Source organism: Ochotona curzoniae, unplaced genomic scaffold (genome assembly GCF_017591425.1).
Source record: "Ochotona curzoniae isolate NIBS_2020 unplaced genomic scaffold, NIBS_Ocur_1.0 scaffold_2453, whole genome shotgun sequence".
Lineage (NCBI taxonomy): Eukaryota > Metazoa > Chordata > Mammalia > Lagomorpha > Ochotonidae > Ochotona > Ochotona curzoniae.
This window is the reverse complement of record NW_024467094.1, coordinates 10,637,077-10,654,834: the sequence shown is the minus strand read 5'-3', so window position 1 is coordinate 10,654,834 and position 17,758 is coordinate 10,637,077. Positions and strand designations below refer to the sequence as shown.

Sequence of the window (17,758 nt, the reverse complement as noted above, 5' to 3'; positions counted from 1 at the left end):
GAAGGAGAGTAGTCCCTTCATTAAGCTCAGCTCAGTCCTTTAGTCTGGGGAGGAGGCTTGCCAGCCCTCTGGGAAGCTGCCTTCTTCCCCATGGAGGGAACCCCAGGGTGATCTTCTTGGTTCTTGATCACCATTCCTCCCTTTCCTGTCCTCCTCCTGGCTCTCAGGGGCCAGACCCATTGAGAAAAATCTGTGGTTGCTTGGGGTTGGAGGGCAAGTGGCAAAAGACACTTTAAGGCCATACAAAGGAGAGGAGGCAGGTGGCTGTGGCCAAGATGTCAGTAGACCTCATGTATGTGGCACATGCATGTGTGAGTGCTGAGTCTTGGTCCTGCCTGTTCTCGTGCCAGTTATAGTCTGGATTGGCAGGGAGGGAAGCCCACTTGCAAGCATCAGCAGTTCAGGGAGAAAAGAGGGGGAATGCAAGTGTGGAGGCAAAGAAGGAACCTTGCTAGAGTTGGGACTACCAGCTTGTGTGGCTGTTGGGCCCAGGCTGATACTCATTGGTCTAGTTGCTTAGAGGGGTGGGGGTTGGGTAGCAGACTGACTGCAGCGCTGGGGGCTGTGGTACAAGGGTGGCCACAGCTCTATGGGCTCAGCATGATTTCCCAGGAGATGTCCCTAGGTAGGGCCTGAACTGTGGCATGGGGTGAGGGCCAAGGAGAGAATGATGTCTAACCCCAGGGCTATGCTTTTCTTTGCAAAGGTAGAGGGAGGGTGGTGTCTCTCATGAAGGTTTGGGGGTGAAGCTGTTGGTCCCATTGGCTAGGCACAGAAGCATTTGTATCTGGGACAGTGGGGGGTCCTTGGGTGGTCTCAGTGTGATCCCAGTGTCAGGCTGAGCCATGGAAGAAGAAAGTATTCTTCAATTTGGGGTGCTGCTGGTCAGCTTGATCTCCTCTGGCCCCTAATCATGCTACTTTTATTGGCCTTTTCCCTATTGCCATAGTAGCCTGAGCCAGTCCGGGATACCAGGATCCCTTGTCTAAGGAGTCCCCAAGTTTTATCCAGCTGGCTCTGTGCGTGTGACTGTCACTCCAAAAGTGTTTCCCACTCCAAACGGTCTGCCGGGTGATTGGCCCATAAACAGGTGCTCTGGGGCCACCAACGAGGGCCAGATGGGAAGTGGGGAGTGTGAGTTGCCAAGCAGATACCACTCTGTTTCTCTGCGTCTCTCCCAACCTAGCCCATAGCTGCTGATATAAGGTTTACTCGTGGCTCACAGAGCAGGCAGGCCTGTGACTCCCACTGATGTCAGCTCTCTGGCTGGACCCTCTGTGTGTGAAGGGACTGAGGGACCTGAATCCTGTCATGCTTTGGGGTCCTCCCCAGCCCCTTCTCAGGCCTCAGTGGGGGCTGTGTCCCCTGCAAAGCTTGATACAGTGCAGGCCTGGGGTGTCATCCCTGGAGGGAGTGGTGTGGCTCTAGCCCTTGTATGTCCCACGGTGCTGGGTGAGGCTGGTGGTACGGAGACTGCTCTTTAGGTAGGTGGCAGTTGGGCATAGGGTAAAGAAAAGGCATCCAGCTCTGGTTTTCCTGCTGTGTCTCCTCAGTGGTGCCCCCAAGCCCAGTCGCCCTTGGAGCAGGGAGGAAAGGCGCAGGCTGGCCCCTGCTCACCTGCCCTGTCTTCCGGTTTCTTCCCAGGAAGCAGGAGCTGGCCAACAGCTCGGATGTGACCCTCCCAGACCGGCCGCTGTCCCCTCCTCTCACGGCACCTCCCACCATGAAGGTAAGCGGCTGGGTGTGGGGAAGCAGGGAGGGAGACCTCAACCAGGCCAGCTGCTTCTTTTCCTGCGGGGCCCACATGGTGTTCCAACACTTCTGGAAATAGTGTCCAGTGAGGCCTGTCAGGACAAAGTGTGACCGTGAGATGGGGCTGTCAGGAGACAGGCTGAGCTGGGCGGGCTTGGCGAGGATGTGGAGAGGAGCTGGGAGTCTTGTGGAGGGGAACCTGGGGTTTCGGGGGAAGTGGATGGGGGGGACAAGAAGCAGCTGGGCTGCCTTTCTGGACTGCCTAGGGCTGGGCTGTGCCCTCCTTGAACTTGGAGAGTCTCGCTGCCCTTGATGGGCCTCTGGGGAAGGTTCCTGGACCTCTAAGGGGACAGGAGTGCTTTGCTTCCGTCCTGGGGAGATTGGGAGTCCAGGACCAAGAGGAGGGGATCCTCCACCTCCTCCTTGGCCCGAGTTGGCCCTGTGCAGGACTTCCAGTGCTCCCAGCGCCTCCTGCCCCCTAGGCTGCCTTGCACCCTACCCCTCTCCCCACCTCCCTCACACATGGTCAGGTGAGGATTTGCAGGGAAAAGTCACCTGCTCCTGAGTCAGCTGAGGGGACATGTAGGCCAGCGTCTGTCTCCCTCCCTCCTGGGGCTTTGCTCTGAGGTGACTCATGGGGACATAATTAGGCATATCTCCTTGACCGCTTGGTGCCACCCCCCCCACACTTCCCTGACCTAATCTTGTTGCAAGGTGGCACCCCTGGAGGAAGCAGACAAAACCATCTGGGTGGGTTGGGGCTCAGCCTAGCAGTTAAGGCTCTGGGTTGGAAGTCTGCATTCCACATCAGAGGGCCTGGTTCCCATACCTGGCTCCAGCTTCTTGCTGGAGCAGAGCCTGGAAGGCAGCGGGGGATGGCTCAAGTAACTGGGTCCCTGCTGCCATTCACGTGGGAAACCTGCATTGCATTCCTGCCTCTGATCCTGACCCTGACCCTATGGTGGCTGTTGCAGGCACTTGTGTGTGTATGTGTGGGTGTGAACTAGCCGTCAGGAACTTGCCTGAATAAGCCATCTTGTGGTTATCCTCCTATACTGGATACCTACTGTGCATGGAGCCGTGTGGTATACACGCAGGGTGTGTGTGAGTAATGGCAGCGGTGGGTGGGAGGCCAGGCAGGGCTGGCGGGAACCACTGTGCTTGCCTGCAGCAGCCTGTCTGATCTGGGAGCAGGTGCAGGGGAATGCTGGAGACCAGGTCATGCAGAGGCTCATGGGTGGCAGGCTTTGCAGGGAAACTTAAGTTTTCCTGCCAAGCTTTTCTTACTCACATGCTCATTCAATTCAGCCAGTACCCTGAGTTGATTTGAGTGCTGTGTTAGGACTCGTGGTTGCAAAGGACAGAAATGTAACCCACTTTGACTTAGACATGAAAGGGATTTTCATTTTTTTTTTTTAACTTTGTGATGCTAAATATAGATACCAGGCCTGCTGGCGTCTGTGAAATCTGTCTCTTTTCTTCTCTCTTCTGTGTTGATCTCATTTTTTGAAGCTCTGAATCGGAGGGCGGGGGGCAGGGTGGTGACAGCAGCTCCTCTATCTACTGAGTAACTGCAGAGGAAGAATAAGATCTTTTGTCCACCTAGTAGTAGCACTCCTGGAAGTCCCAGGAAGGAAGCTCATTGGGCTGGCTGAGGTCTCATGGCTGTCTCTGAGCCAGTCACTGTGGCTGGAGAGATGGAAGGCTCATGATTGGCCAGACCTGGGACTCATGACTTTACACCTAAACTGAGAGCTGGGGAGTACTGGCTCCTCGAGGAAACATCGAGGAAACATCGAGAGGTGCTGCTCTGAGAAGGAGAAATGGATACGAGACAGAGAAGAGCAACACTGTAAGTGCTGATCACGTGCCAGGCCCCGTGCTGGCTGCAGAAGCTCTGGCAGTGAACAAGATGTGATTTCCTCAGCTCTTGGAGCTCATAGTCTAGCCGGGGAGCCAGGAGTTCATAAAAATAACATCAAGAATGAGGCAGGGAAGGTAGACATTTGGCCTAGAGGTGCAGCCGCTGGTTAAGATGTCCATAACTCATACTGAAGTGCCTGGGTTCTGTGCCTTGCCACGGCTGCTGGCAGCAGCTTCCTGCCCAGGTAGACCCTGGGAGGTGGCCGTGAGGGCTCAAGTACTTGGGTTTCTGTGACTCCAGGAGGAGATGTGGATTAAGTTCTCAGCTGCCAGCTTTGGATGTGGCCCGGTCACGGTCATTTGAGAAGTGAACCATCCAATGGGAGCTCACTCTGTCTCTTGCTTACTTTTGCTTTTTGCCTTTCACATAAAAAGGAGGGCTGCAGTTCGGTGTGTGCTGAGTGTTCCAGGGAGAAGCACTCCGTAACTCAGAAAATAAAGCTCGGGATTTGGAGGGGGAGGTCCCTAAGCTACTCAGTTGAAGGTTTCTTTGACAAATGATATTTATTCTGAGCTGTGAATGTGAGGTGGGGACAAAGGTAGACAGAGGGACAGAGAATGGCCTGGCCATTGCTGGATGTAACTGAGATTGTGGGAGGGATATGGTGGTGGACAGCAGACGGCAGTACGCTGAGTGGAGGAAGGGAACGGTGCCTGTGAGGGGCGAGTGCTGTGTGGATGTGATAGAGAGTCGAAGGGCTGACATTGTGGCACTGCCCGTGAAGCCACCACTTGCCATGGTAGCTTCCCCTGCTTGAGTCCCAACTGGTTTGTTTCTGACCCAGCTTCCTGCTAATGCACCTGAGAAGGCAGCAGATGCTGATCCAAGTGCTTGGGTCCGTAACACCTGTGTGGAAGACCCGGGTGGAGTTTCAGGCTCTTGGCTTCAGCCTAACCCAGTCCTGCATGTTGCATGCACTTGGGGAATGAACCAGCAAGTGGAAAGTCTCTCTTTCTCTCCGTTTTTGAAAGAAGGGAGAGAGCCCCAAGGGTACCAGAGATGTGGGAGCTGGAGATCAGGATCTGGAGCACGGCAGGGGGCTGCTGGTTAACGTGTTGATTCAATCAGTTACGTGTGAGCATCTGCTGGGTGCCAGGGTCTCTCAGGGGGTGCCCAGGCAGGCCCAGGGAGCAGCAACAGCCTCAAGGAGACCACTGCGACCTAGAATCAGAAGTCATCTCCTGTCCTGCCAGGTGCTCTGGCCTCCCCAGGGAACCCAGCTTGGGAATTTCTTAACCTCTGATTTTCCTGTCCAGACTGCAGGATTTGGTTCTGGCTGGGGACTAAGACAGTCGCAGGGCCTGTGGCCTCCAGGATTCTGTCTGCATCCTGAGCCTTCCTGGGAGGTGTCACAGTTGTGTGTGGAAGGGTGTACCTGCACAAAGGGCTCCGACTCTGTCACTGTCATCGGGATTATTTTGCGGCTGGGGCAGGCCTTTAACTGCGGTGGGGACTCTTTGTGGTTGGGGCATTTTTTCCTCTTTGTGCAAAGCCAGCTGCCTATTAAGGGATTAGAGACCATGGTCCTCACCTTTGCTGTGCCTGCTCCCCACAGAGGGTGTGTCACTTTGTGACTGTACCTGCCCTGTGGGTTACTCCCTCTTGTTGGTTGTTCTGCTTTTCCACTATGCTGAGCTCCTCCAGCACAGCCCCTGCAGCTTTGGGGTCCCTGGCAATGTTCCCAGTGGCTGAGTGTGTGAGGCATGGGAGTGAGGGTGAGGGGGCGTGGAGGAAGAACTGGGGCAATCTTCCGATCCTGCCTCAATCTTCCATGCTAGCACATCTGGGCTCCCACCTGTAAAGTCCTACAAGGTTGGGATCAGGTCTGTGTTTGTTGTTGGTGCACCTTGAGGCCTGGGACACTCTAGGGGTGGAGGCTGCATCCTCTTGTCTGGACTCAGACCTGGTTGGCAGGGGGGTGGGAATCTGTTTTCTCTGAGTACCTGGGCCGTGGGGAGGCCCTGGCTGGTTCTCTTGGCACGGGGGCAAGAGCAGAAAGGATAGCTGTGTGGTTGGTTAGCTTGAGAGTCATGAATGCCTGGAAGGGTTGTTAGGCTGGTTCTCCTGGCACAGGAGCAAGAGCAGAAGGGATAGCCCTGTGGTTGGTTAGCTTGGGAGTCATGAATGCCTGGAAGGTCTGTTTCCTCTGTGTAGAAATCAGGCCCGGAGGTGGGTCGGGGGAGGCAGTTGTGCTCTTCCAGCAGTTGGTAGAAGCAGGTGAATTCGAAGATCCCAGGTACTTTGGGGAGCCGTTCTTCTCATCACTCTCCCCTGCCCGTGTCCCACCCAGAGGTAGCCCCTTCTCTAGCTGTTGTTCCCACTGTGAGCAGGAGCTGCCTGTAGCCCAGTCTCCACTTGGTCCCCAAGGCCACCACCCCACTGGCAGGCCTGCTGCCTCGGGTCCTTGATGCCTCTCCCCACCCCACCCGACTCATTGCTGTTTGTGTTTTTCAAGGATATGCTGTCTTTTTGGCTAGTGGGAAACAGAGAAAACGCCAACGGGGAGATACTGAGCAGATGGGCTGAATGAGAGCCCAATTCCCCACCAGAACTCACGGGGCAGGGTGGGCTGTCTTCCCGGGAATGCTGTGGGTTATTCCAGGTGCACAGTTTCCAGGACTCTGATTTGCATGCCCGACGAATCAACACACGGTAGGGAGGCCAACAGGGTGCCCAGCCTTGTGCCAGCTCCTGCAGGGTCATGCTAAAGCCTCAGGCCTGGGTCCCTTAGGAGGCTGCTGCCTACAGGGGGTCTTGATGGAGAAGAGGAAACCGGATGACTCAGCTGGGAGCTCAATGGGCAGTGTGGCTTCTCAGTGGGGAGGCTGGGCGTGGCCCTGGGGAAGGTGGGGGCAGGAGCTGGTTACCTCCTGGTTCTCTTGAAGCTCGCAGCAAGTGCCCAGGGCACACTGATGAAGCTGGCAGGAGTGACTAGGCTTGCCACCTTGTCACCCTGAGCCCCACCAGGCCCTGAGTTGGCTGGGTCAGCTGGGAGGTGTGAGTCCCTGCTCAGCCTCCTCCTTCCCCCTTGGTGCAGGCCTGAGGGCAGCTCCTATACAAAAGAGGCCAGCAGGTCCGGGGGTGTCCCAGCAGGAACTCTCGTTTCCCCTCCCCCTTAGTGCTGTGCTCCCCACAGCCAATCCCTGTGCCCTCTGAGTGCCCCAAGGCCGTGAGGTGGGTATGTGAGCTAAGGAGATCAGGAAGATCTGAGTACCTTCTCTTGGACAATGTGGACAGAGCCGTGCTGTGGGGGGGGGGGGGGGGTGGCTCCTGGAGCCCTGCTTCTGTTGTCTGCCAGGCAGGTGGGGTCTTCCTTTCCAGCTCACCTCTGGCTCTAGGCTAGATTCCTGGCCCTCAGTTTGCCTCTGGCTCCTTTTTGCTCTGCTGCCTGGACTGGAGAGGAGACGGTCTTCCTCCCTCAGGGTTGAATGAGGGGTGCTCCCCATCTCGGCCTTAAGCCTCCCAATGTCTATGTGTGGTTTCCATTTGAGAGACAGAAATAGAGAGGGAGAGAGGCACAGGAGTGCTTCCTCCATGTTACTTTAGGAATAACTATTTTAAGATGTTTAAAGATTAATGCATAAATATTAAAGATTTATTTGTTTGAAAGGCAGAGTTATATATATAGAGGGAGAGACAGAGAGAGAGAGAGGGGTCTTCCATCAGCTGGTTCACTCCCCAAATGGCCACAATGCCAGAACTGAGCTGATTTGAAAGCTGGGGATCAGAAACAATGTCTGGGTCTCCCATGTGGGTGCAGAGGCCCAAACGCTTTCCAAGGCACGTTAGAACAGCAGCAGAACTCGGTCTGGCACTTGTAGGGGATACCAGCACTGCAGATGGTGGCTTTACTCACTACCCCACAGTGCCAGCCCCTCATGCATACATCTCAGTGGTCTACTTTTATTTAATGGATGCATGAGTGTGACATACCCTGGTGAAGACATAAGACATTCCGGCATCCAAGAATGTTCCCCATGTCCCTCTTTAGTGCATACCTCCCCAGTCAGAAGCAGACGGTATTCTGGTTTTCAAACCATAAGTTAGTTTTGCCTGCCCTAGAGCATAATTTAAATGGAAGACCTGGATTCCTCTGCTGGTGTCCTGTTCAGTGTGCTGTCTGAGACTTCCTCATTTGTCTTTGATGGTTTGTTCCTCTTTCTTGTTAGAAAAAATTTCATTCAGTGGGGTTATTTCCCTGTTGAGGGGTATTTAAATGGTTTCCTGTTTGGCTGTAACCAATCACGAGATGCTGTGGTTACCTTGACATCAGTTTAGTTTTGGTATGCGTTTGCATTTAAACATTAACTTTTCATTCTATCTGAAAGGCAGAGAGACCGGCCGGTGTGTGTGTGGGGGGGGGGGGAAGGGGGGGAAACACATCTCCTGATTCACTCCCCAAATGTCTGCAACAGGTAGGGCCGAGCCAAGATGAAGGTGGTAGCCCCGAGCTTCACCTGGGTCTCCCATGTGAATGGCAGAGACCCGTGCACTTCAGCCACCAGCTGCTGTCTCCCAGGGTTTGTAGGAATGAAGGCTGAATGGGGACAGAGAAGTCAGGGCCTGAACCGAGGCACTCGGCGCGTGAGGTGGGTGTTCCAGGTGGTGTGTAAAATGCTATGCCGAGAGCCCTGGCCTACGTGTTAATTTCTTTAAGTGTCTAGGAGTGGCACTGCTAGGTCAAAGTATAGGTGAATGTTTAACTTTATATGCAACTGACTTCAAACAGTTCATGGGAAATGTGTATTATGAAAGAAGATTCATGGATCTAAAATGTTCTGTATTAAAATAAACCTACCTGTTCATGCCATTTTCCCACGAGCCTTTTGAAATACCCTCCTATTTGCCACATGGTCCATACCACTTTATGTTCCCACCAACGGTCTTTGGCTGTGCCACACCCTCGCTAATGTTTGCCATTGTCATTGTCTAAATTATTTTTTTAAGATGCATTTATCTTTAAAGTAATAGGCAAGGTAACACACGGAGAGAGTGGCAGAGAGATCTTCTACGTGCTGGTTAACTGCCCCAAACAGTCGAGGCTTGCTCTAGTTGAAGCCAGAAGCCAGGAACTCCATCAGGATCTCCCTGAGGGTGGGTGGCAGGTGCTCAGGTACCTGTGCCATCTGCTGCTCTTTCAAGGGCATTAGTAAGAAGCTGTATGGAAGGCTGAGCAGCCAGGACTCGAACTGGTGCTCTGATAAGGGCTGAGGTTGTCTCCAGTGACAGCTTAGCCCCTGTGCCACAGTGTCTGTCCCTGGTCTGTTTGAGTTTGGACACTCAAGGGGATGTGATCTGCATTTTTTTTCTGGTGGGTGATGATGTTGATCATTTAGCAGGGTACGGTGAGAGGTCAGGCTTTCAGTCCTGTTGTTGAAAGGACTCTCCCTTTGAATTGCTTTGGAAATCTTTTGCTCCTGTGCCTCAGTGCCCCATGTCTGCACAGCGATGCCACTCTGGGTCAGGGAGGGAGATCTGAGACATCAGTGCTGGAGCTCACTCCAGTCTCTGGCCCTCACAGCAGAGTGCAGTGACCCACCGATGTCCTTTGTTTCTGTGAGGTGAGATGCGTGTTAGTATGCTGTCCGACAGAGTGATGCTGGCACCTGCTAGTGGGTTCCATGGAGCTGTCACTGGAGATGAGTTACCTGCTTCAGGTCCCACTGCTGATGAGTGACAGAGCTGGGACTGGATGCCAGTCTGTCTGCGTGTCTCTGTTTGCACTGTCCTAATAGATAGCTTTGCTGAAAGCATTGCAGCAAAACCACCAAGTTGGATCCTGGGGCCTCCAATTCCCTCACCCCGATAACAGGCTGTGAGTGGAAATGAGGTCCCCTGTGCAGGAGCCAGGGGAGGGCCTGGCACACAATAGGTGCTCAGTAATTGACGATGAGTATGATGGTGATTGAGATGTGGTTCTTGACCTTGAGAAATGCATAGCTGGGGCCTCTCTTAAAGCCCAGCACCTGCAGTTTGTGGAGGGTCCCTCACCTAGGAATTGCTGATGGAGCCTGAGCCACGGGCCTTGGTTAGGCATCCAGGACTCTGGATCCTGAACTCTCCGAGAGGGGGACAAGGTGCTGGGCTTCTAGAGGCTCTCTGAGGACCATCTTCCTCTCCCCTCGCATTCTGTCTGGCCTGTCTCCTTTTCCTTCTCTGGGTTGAAGTATGCTTCTTTGTAAAAGAAAGGGTTCCATTTCTATTTTTCTCATGTTAGATCAGTGAGAAAAAAAAGTCAAGCTGCTCGGAAGAACCAGTAAAGTTTAGGCAAACATTGCCCATATTCTAAGAGATAGTAATTTTCGTAAGAGTGCTCAGAGGATGAGGAAAAAGATTATTATATAAAAGAACCACGCCTTTGAGAGTGGAGATGATTACTTAAAAAAAAAAATCGTTTCAACTCTCTGGATAGTGATTGGCTCCTTGCTTTGAGACTTGAGGCCCAGGTAGCTCTGGGAGAAGACAGTGCCATCCACAGCCTGGGCCCCACACAGCGTGTCTGCCTTTTGACCCAGTTGCTGTTCTCAGAACAGAGGCTGGGCCGACGTGGTGGTGCAGTGGGTGAGGTTGCTACTTGTGCGGCTGCATTCCTAAGAGTGCTCCTTCAGATCCCAGCTGCTCCACTTCTGATCCAGCTCCCTGATAAGGTGCCTGGGAAAGCAACAGAGGATGGCTCAAGTGCTGGGTCCCTTGCATTCACACTGGGAACTAGGATGGAGTTTTAGTACCCTGGCTTTCTTCTCTGGCTCAGCCCTGGGTATTGCTGTCATTTAGGGAGTGATCGGAAAATTGCTGTCTCTCCTTGTTGCTCTGCATTCCAGCTCCATGGAGGACGCATCACGGAGCTCTGGCTCAGTTATACATGCAGAGCTGAAGCTGAGCCTGTTTCGGCAGTGGCTAGGGCTGGTTCGCAAACGACACGGGCTGAGTTGATTTGATTTGGCAGCAGGTCTGAGAAGTTTCTGAAATGTCAGATGTTAATATGATGGCTGGCTGGCTCTAAATAGGAAGCCAGGAGTGGGGGTGGGGGTGGATGACTGGGTGACGTCATCCGTTCTAGAGTTGGAATCTGGGAGAAAGGAAATGGGAAGGAGGCAGGGAGAAGAGGCAGAGAGAGGGGAGGAGGGAGGCCAAAGAGGGCGAGGGTGGGAGAGGATGTCTGAACCTCCTGTGTTGGAGACTTTTGCCTGATGACTTGTTGGTTCTTCCTTCTAGACTTTCTTTCCAGGTTAGGTCCTGGGGCTCCGAGGACACTGGAATGACGTCTTACCCCGGGGGCTGCTCTGTATATGAGGGTGATCTGAGATTCAGGTTAGAGTCCCTTTTGGTCCCATGTCACCCCCTGTAGCTGTCCAGAAGGGGTCCTGGGAGTGCATCTAAGTGCCCCTCAGGCATGGTCATCAGTGGAGTGGGGTGACAGAAGGCTGCAGCTTGGTGACTCTTAATTGAACTGGGGAGATACAACTTCTGTCCTTTGAGGGTGCTAGGGCTGTTGGGTGGCAACAGCCACTGAAGAGGTCAGGGGGACCTACTTCCGGTTTCTGGAGGAGCAGGTCAGAGCTTCAAGGCAGTCACCAAGGTGAAGTTCACCCCAAACTGTGACCACATGCTGCAGGGCATTTCGGGTTTTGCCAGTTCTCTCTCTCTTTTTTTTTTTTTTAAATTAATTTTATTTATCTGGAAGGCACACATGCACGCGCATACACACATACACACACATACATACACTGGGTCAGGTCAAAGCCGGGAGCTGAGAACTTAGTCCAGGCTTCCTGCATGGGTGGTTGGGACCCTCGTGCTTGAGCCGCCCCCCCAGGATGTGCACCTGGGCTCTGTAGGGGACATATGTGCCCGAACTGATGGCTCGGTTTTGAGGAGTGGGGGAAAGGCCACGAATCAGAGGCATGGTGCCAGAGAGGCACAGCTCCTCCCACCCCTGTGCAAGGGCTCCCTTTGTTTCTGTGGCTCTTTTAGCAAAAGCCGGTGGCTTAAGACAATCCCGATGTGTCACTTTATGGTTCTTCAGGCCAGAAGTCTGGTGTGGGCCAGAGCCAGGTGGTGACAGGACTGCGTTCCCTGCAGGGGATCTATGGGGGCAGGAGTGGCGGTGGTGGATCTGGCCCCTTGCCTTCTCCAGCGTCGAGACAGCCACCTGTATTCTGCATGTCCTGGCCCCGTGCCTGTGTCATCGGAGCCAACAGTCTTGGGCCAAACCTGTGTCACACTGCTGTTGTCTGCTACTCTCTCTTCTGCCCACTTCTTTAATGGTGGAGTCTCTTTGGGTTACACCAGCCCCTCTGGATCATCTGGGCTATGTTTCCCATTGCAAGGTTGGTGGCTTGGCAACCTTGATTCTCTCTGCAGCCTTAATTCTCCCTCCCATGTTCACGGTTTCTGGGGAGTGGGGTAAGGATATAAGCATTTTGGGGGTGAGGAAGGACACCCCTCAGCCCCTCAGAAGGTCAGGTCCCCTCCGTGGTTGATGGGGGAGGCTGGCCATCTATGAAATGGGCAATTTTCCATTTTCTTCTGAGGGCTTCCATGGTTCTGTGAGCCGATTTTCTACCTGCATGATCTTGCAGCTCTGTGACCCTTTGGTTGAGGGTGTGAGTTCAGGGGTTCTTACTTTGGGGTTGGAAAGGCAGGAGTTGAAGGCCCATTTCTACATGCCACCCTCAGACTGTGAGCCTCAAGCTGCGATTTGACCTTGATTTTGTTCTTTCAGCTGGCACCTTGTGGTTCCACCACCCAGGCAGAAAGGCAACCTCTCCTTCCCCGAGGCTGAAGGGAGGAAACACGTGCTGCTCGCTCAGCCCTGAGCTGGTCTCCTCTAGTCTTTTCTTGTCTGTCTCCTGTCATTGTCATCTCCGTGTGATCTGACCCATGGCTCTCTGGGTGGCAGGGGAAGCGGACGGCTGTTCCTGCCAGGTCGATAACCACACCTGAGCCCAACGATCAGTTTCTGTCTGGTTCCCCCAGGTAGCCACTTCCCGTCCGAAGGCTGGCAGTTCCTTCCTGCTGCTTCTGGTGGAGTGGCCATGGAGTCCAGGGTCAGTGTGGGCTGAGGGTGGAAGGTGTGGCATGAGAGGGAGGCCCTTCCTTCTGCTCAGACTGGCCACATAGATAACCCTCCCTGGGGTGACCTGACTGGCACAGGCAGTCCCCCTCCTGGTCCCCTAGGTCAGATAGCGTTGCTTGGCGACGGAGTGGCCAGCACAGCTCCAGCATGGAGAGTAAACAGGCATACATGTTTAAAATTCAGTATCACTGGCAGGCAAACAAGCCCTCCGCCCCGCTCCCCGATAATCTCTCATTCCCCCTGCTGTATGCTTGTGTACCTCTGCACCCAGACCCAGATGGTCCCCTTTGGGAATTGGCTGTCAGCTGTTGTAAGGGATGGGGAAGTGGAGGGGGTGGGGGTGAATCGGTCACAGCCTTGGCCTCCTGGGGACTGTTGCTGGGCACCTTCCCCAGAGACGCTGAGCTGGCCAGGCCACCCAGGCTGGCTGGAGCATCAAGGACATGATCCTGCCAGCCTTGGACTGCAGGCATGGGATGGGGATGTGGTCGGACTCCCAGAAGGTAGACACGGGGCCCCAGCACAGCAATGAGTGAAGGCTGCAAAGGGGCACCCGTTTCTAACTCACTCCCCCCTGGGGCACCTTTCCCTAGTTGACACACAGGCCAAGCCTGGGTCCTGCTGGAGGGAAAGTTACATCACTTAAATTCCAGAGGCTCTAGCAAGCCTGCCTTCCCCTCAGGGCTGGTGGGTCTCGGCTGGTGGGGATGTAGGATCCATTTGAATGGTGTGAGAATGAGGCTTTTTCCTGGAGTGGGAGGTGCGCAGAGGTTTGCCTGGGGAGCCTCCGGGCGCTGGGCGGAGCGATCCTTCCCGCAGGGAGGGATTGACAGCAGCCTGGGTGGTGCGAGGAGGATCTTGACTGTTTCTACACTTGCACCTGCAGGCTTCCCCCTCCCCCGCGCCCCTCCACATCTCCCTCCTGCTTTCCAAATCTTCCTCAAACACGCCCCTGCGATGCCTTCCCTGACTTCTCCCATTCACACACAGCACCTGCCCTCCAGGAGTGTCAGAGCCCCTCTCTTGGCCTCATGAGGACCTGTGATGTGCCTGCTGTGCCCACCATGCATTAGGGTCTGCGGCAGCCTGGTCAGCCCAGGGATAGTGCCATAAGCACATCTGGATTCCTGCTCCTACCCGTGGACCTTCCTGTCCCGTGAGGGAGATGGACTGTCCATCAGAAAACAGACAGTGGAGGCTTCTGAGAGGCGCTCGGTAAGAAAGATATGGCGTTGGGACACAAAGACCTACTTAGTGTCCAAGGAAGGTAGGGAAGCTGCCCATGGGGGTCTAGGGAAGACCCCTGGAGGAGGGGCCGTGTAAGCCGAACCCTGAAGGGTGAGCACAAATAGTTGTGTGAAGTGTGGGGTGTGCAACAGGATACAGGAACTAGCAGGTGCAGAGGCACTGAGGAGGGATGGGAAGGATCCTATGTGTGTTCCTTGGTGCATCGAACGGCAGCAGGTGCAAGGGTGGAATGTGCCAGCCCCGGGGACCACAGAAGGGTTTGGAGGGGGTTTCTTGCATTTTTCTAAATTTTATTTGAAAGACAGTGACAGAGAGGGTGTGTGTGTGAGAGAGAGAGAGAAAGAGAAAGAGAGAGAATCCAACATTTCATCCTCACAGTTGCCAGGGATTTGATGGGACTAAAATCAAAAGACAGGAATTCAATCCAGGTCTCCCATGTGGGAGACAGACAGGTACACAGCCACTTGAGCCATCACTTGCTGCTGCTCATGGTCTGTATTAGCATGAAGCTGGCGACAGGTGCCAGACCTGGGTATTGAGCCCAGGCACTCTGATGTGAGACAAAGGCGTCTTAACCCCTGAGTCCAAACATCGGCCCCCAGGGTTGAGTTTTAATCATTGGGGTTGTGTGATTAACATCTGGCTGCCACATGGAGAATGATCAGTGGAAGTGAAGGCAGGAGCCCAGGCAGGAAGCTAGGCTGAGCTCTGACCTGGAGACATTGAGAATGAAATTTGTGGTGTAGTGATGGGGTAGTGAGAGATGGGCAGACTCAGGTTATATTGGGGAGAGTGGGAGTGTGTGCTGGGCTGATGCATTGGATGCAGAAAGATTCTGTAGTTAGTCCTTTTCGATGAGGAGTGAGCCTTAGGTGAGATCTGATCTTATTGTTCTGAAAAGAAGGTGCCCAGGAGCTCTGGAGAGAATCAAACTTGGTAGATCAAACTTGCATTTGTAGATGTTAATGTGGAGCTCCAGGTAGAGCTCATGGTTAGAGAGTGCATGTGGGGGAGTCAGTGCGTGGTGGCGAGCCACGGGGCGGGGAGCAGGGGGAGGAGAGGGTTACAGACAGGAGGAGGCTTCGGCAGGGAGAGTGGAGGGGCGGCCGTGAACACTCAACGAGGTTGCTGGGATAAGGGCAGAAGCTCTTTATGGGTTGGGCAGCCTGGGGGAGAGGGGAAGAGGTGGGTCATTGGTGACCTGGACTAGAGCAGTTTCAAACTGAACAGCTGAAGGAGGTGGGAAGAACTTGCCTCTTAGGATGTGCAGACTCCTACAGAGCTGAGCAGGGTGGCACAACCGTTGGAAGATGGAGCCTTTGTCTGCTGCAGCTGGAAGGGGCATAGCCCAATGGTCAGGGCCAAAACCAATCCTTTGTGACCAGCCTGCCCCCAGCCTCCAAAAGGGGTCCCCAGAGCAGGTAGACCCAGGCAATGCTAGGAGAGGGGCCCTGTGGGGGGTGAATGCCCAGCTGAGACTTGGAGGTTCAGTCCTTGGAGGTTCAAGACCACTGCTTTGAGCACACACTGTCTGTCCTTCAGGCCTGGGCCAGCAGGGTCTTGCTTCCTTAATCCCAGTGGTCCATTCTGATTGGTCACTCCCAGGCCTCCAGTTCAGCCTCCCCTCTGGACGATCATGAGGGCAAAGGACATTCCAAGTTAGGGAGAACAAGGTGGAGCCTCACAGACTGAAAGGACCCTGGATGTGTGTCTGGGACAATAAGGAAACCGTCGCCTGGGGATCCATCATCACCGCCTTGGTCACTGCACCTGGCAGGTATCCCAGCTTGAACTGGGCCTTCCTGTCTCACTAGGCCCCCTTGTGGCCACTACCACCAATGCCAGGTGGTGCCTGGGCAGGGCTGGGAGACCTGGCGATCAGGCTGCCAGGCACTGGGGCTCTGTCACTGTGTGTAACACCAACCATGCATTCACTGGCCCTGGGGACCTTCTTCCACCGGACCTCAGCAGAGTCCTGGTAGCTTCCTAACCCAAAAGTTTCTGCCGTGGGACCCACTGTCCCTACCTGGCAGGTTTCAATGCTGTGCCGGTCTTGCTCAGCCTGCGGCTACAGCTCCAGGTTGGCAAGGTGCTTCGTATGGTAGGGAGAGGAGCTGAGCTCGCTCACCTCACCCTGCTTTGGGTGCTGCCTCGGTTGCCGTGTGTGCTTTGAGGAAGGGTGGCTGCGGATGTGAGTGAGAAACAGCCATAGTGCTGGCTGTGAGTAGCAGCAGCAGGCCATGGGCAGCTGCTTAATGGGCTTTGCCTTTGGGGCCCCAGACCTGGCTGGGACCGGGTGTGTCTCTGCACTGTTCAATGGTGTGTGTGTGTGTGTGTTGTGGGGGGTGTGTATGTTGTGGGGTGGGAGGGGAGTGGTGAAGAATGTGAAGGTTGTGACTCTGTGTAGCATCCATGCATTTGGGATGAGTCTCACGGGCCTCTGCCTTTGCTATGGATGCACCTGATCCCCAACCAGGACAGCTGGATCCGGATGGGCAGGATCTCCATTGCCACGGCACCCATTCACGGGCCGCAGCTGGCAGAAGGGGGATGAGAGGTTTATGGAGAGGAGAGTGTGTGGCTGTACATGCATAATGGGCTGCTGCATAATGGGACAGTGATGGGGAGGGACCCCTAATGGGTGATGAAGTGAAGCGTCCACATGCAGGGAGGCTGAAGCCCCTTGGCCTGCTGCTCCCGCCTCCCTCGGGTGGAGAAGAGTGGGGGTCTGAGTGGTGATGTCTCAGGTGATGTCTCCCAGGCCTGTCGGAAGCATGAGCCTTGGACAGGGCGAGTGTGAGCATGCAAGGACGGGTGGCTGCACTTTCCATTTTCAGAGCCATCAGGAAAGTGGGCAGGAGGGAGGGACCGAAGTTTGTTGAGTGTGTTGAGCACGAGTGTGTTGGAAGGTGCCCCGGTTTCTTTAGGAACGTTGCCTGGGGTAGAGGGCAGAGACTGTGGAGTGGCAGAGGGTGCCTGCCTCCTGCCACCAGCACTGGGCCCAGCAGCTCGTCCCCTTTCCCAGGGCTGGGGAGCCTCACTGGGGACTTTGTGAGAGCCCACCTGGCTCTTGCCTTCGTACAGGGGGGCTGGGGCCACTGACTGAAGCCCAGTCTGGCCCCTCCTCATTTCTGCCTCTATGTCTTTACCTGGGCTATGTGGCTCTGGGAATGGTTGACCTCCTGCCCACCCCTGGTAGGCCTCGCTGGGATGGTAGCAAGGAGCCTGATGAGAGTTCCAGGGCTGTTTTTTCCATTTCCTGCCCTGGGAAGTGGAGACCTGAAAGCTGAGCTCCGCTCTGTGGAGAAGTCAGGCAGTTTCCAGCTTCAGACTGGACCAGTACCAGGAGCCCTGGCCACGGACAGCACCCAGCCTGGCTCTGACCGCCGCTGGGTGCACACATCCTGCCTCTGAGCTGCTGTGTCCTGGCAAATGGTGCTGTAGCTCTTCCAGTGCCCTGGCAGACACCCACGGGGTCACCCAGCTTTGCTCCTAGCTGATGATACCCACTGGCCATCTTCATCTGCTTTATACTATAGATCGCTGCTTTACAACTTACAAACATCTTATTTTTTCCAAAGATTTATTTGAAAGGTAGAATTACAGAGAGGGACAGACAAAGAGAGATCTTCCATCTGCTGATTTACTCTTCAAATGGCCACAATGGCTGGAGCTGGGCCAGGCTGAAGCCAGGAGCCCAGAATTCCATCTGGGTCTCCCATGTGAGTGACAGGGGTCCAGGCACTTGGGCCATT

The 17,758-nt window shown here is 54.6% G+C and overlaps 1 protein-coding gene across 4 annotated transcripts in view; it reads left to right on the top strand.

The window, feature by feature from the left end:
• Positions 1–17,758, top strand: part of RAP1GAP2 (RAP1 GTPase activating protein 2) — a 154,143-nt gene that overhangs the window by 65,113 nt on the left and 71,272 nt on the right. For all 4 annotated transcript variants that reach the window (XM_041000300.1, XM_041000303.1, XM_041000299.1 and 1 more), the window contains one exon: positions 1,645–1,729. In XM_041000300.1, coding sequence (XP_040856234.1) covers positions 1,645–1,729 — 85 coding nt within the window. The remainder of the gene's footprint in view (positions 1–1,644; positions 1,730–17,758) is intronic.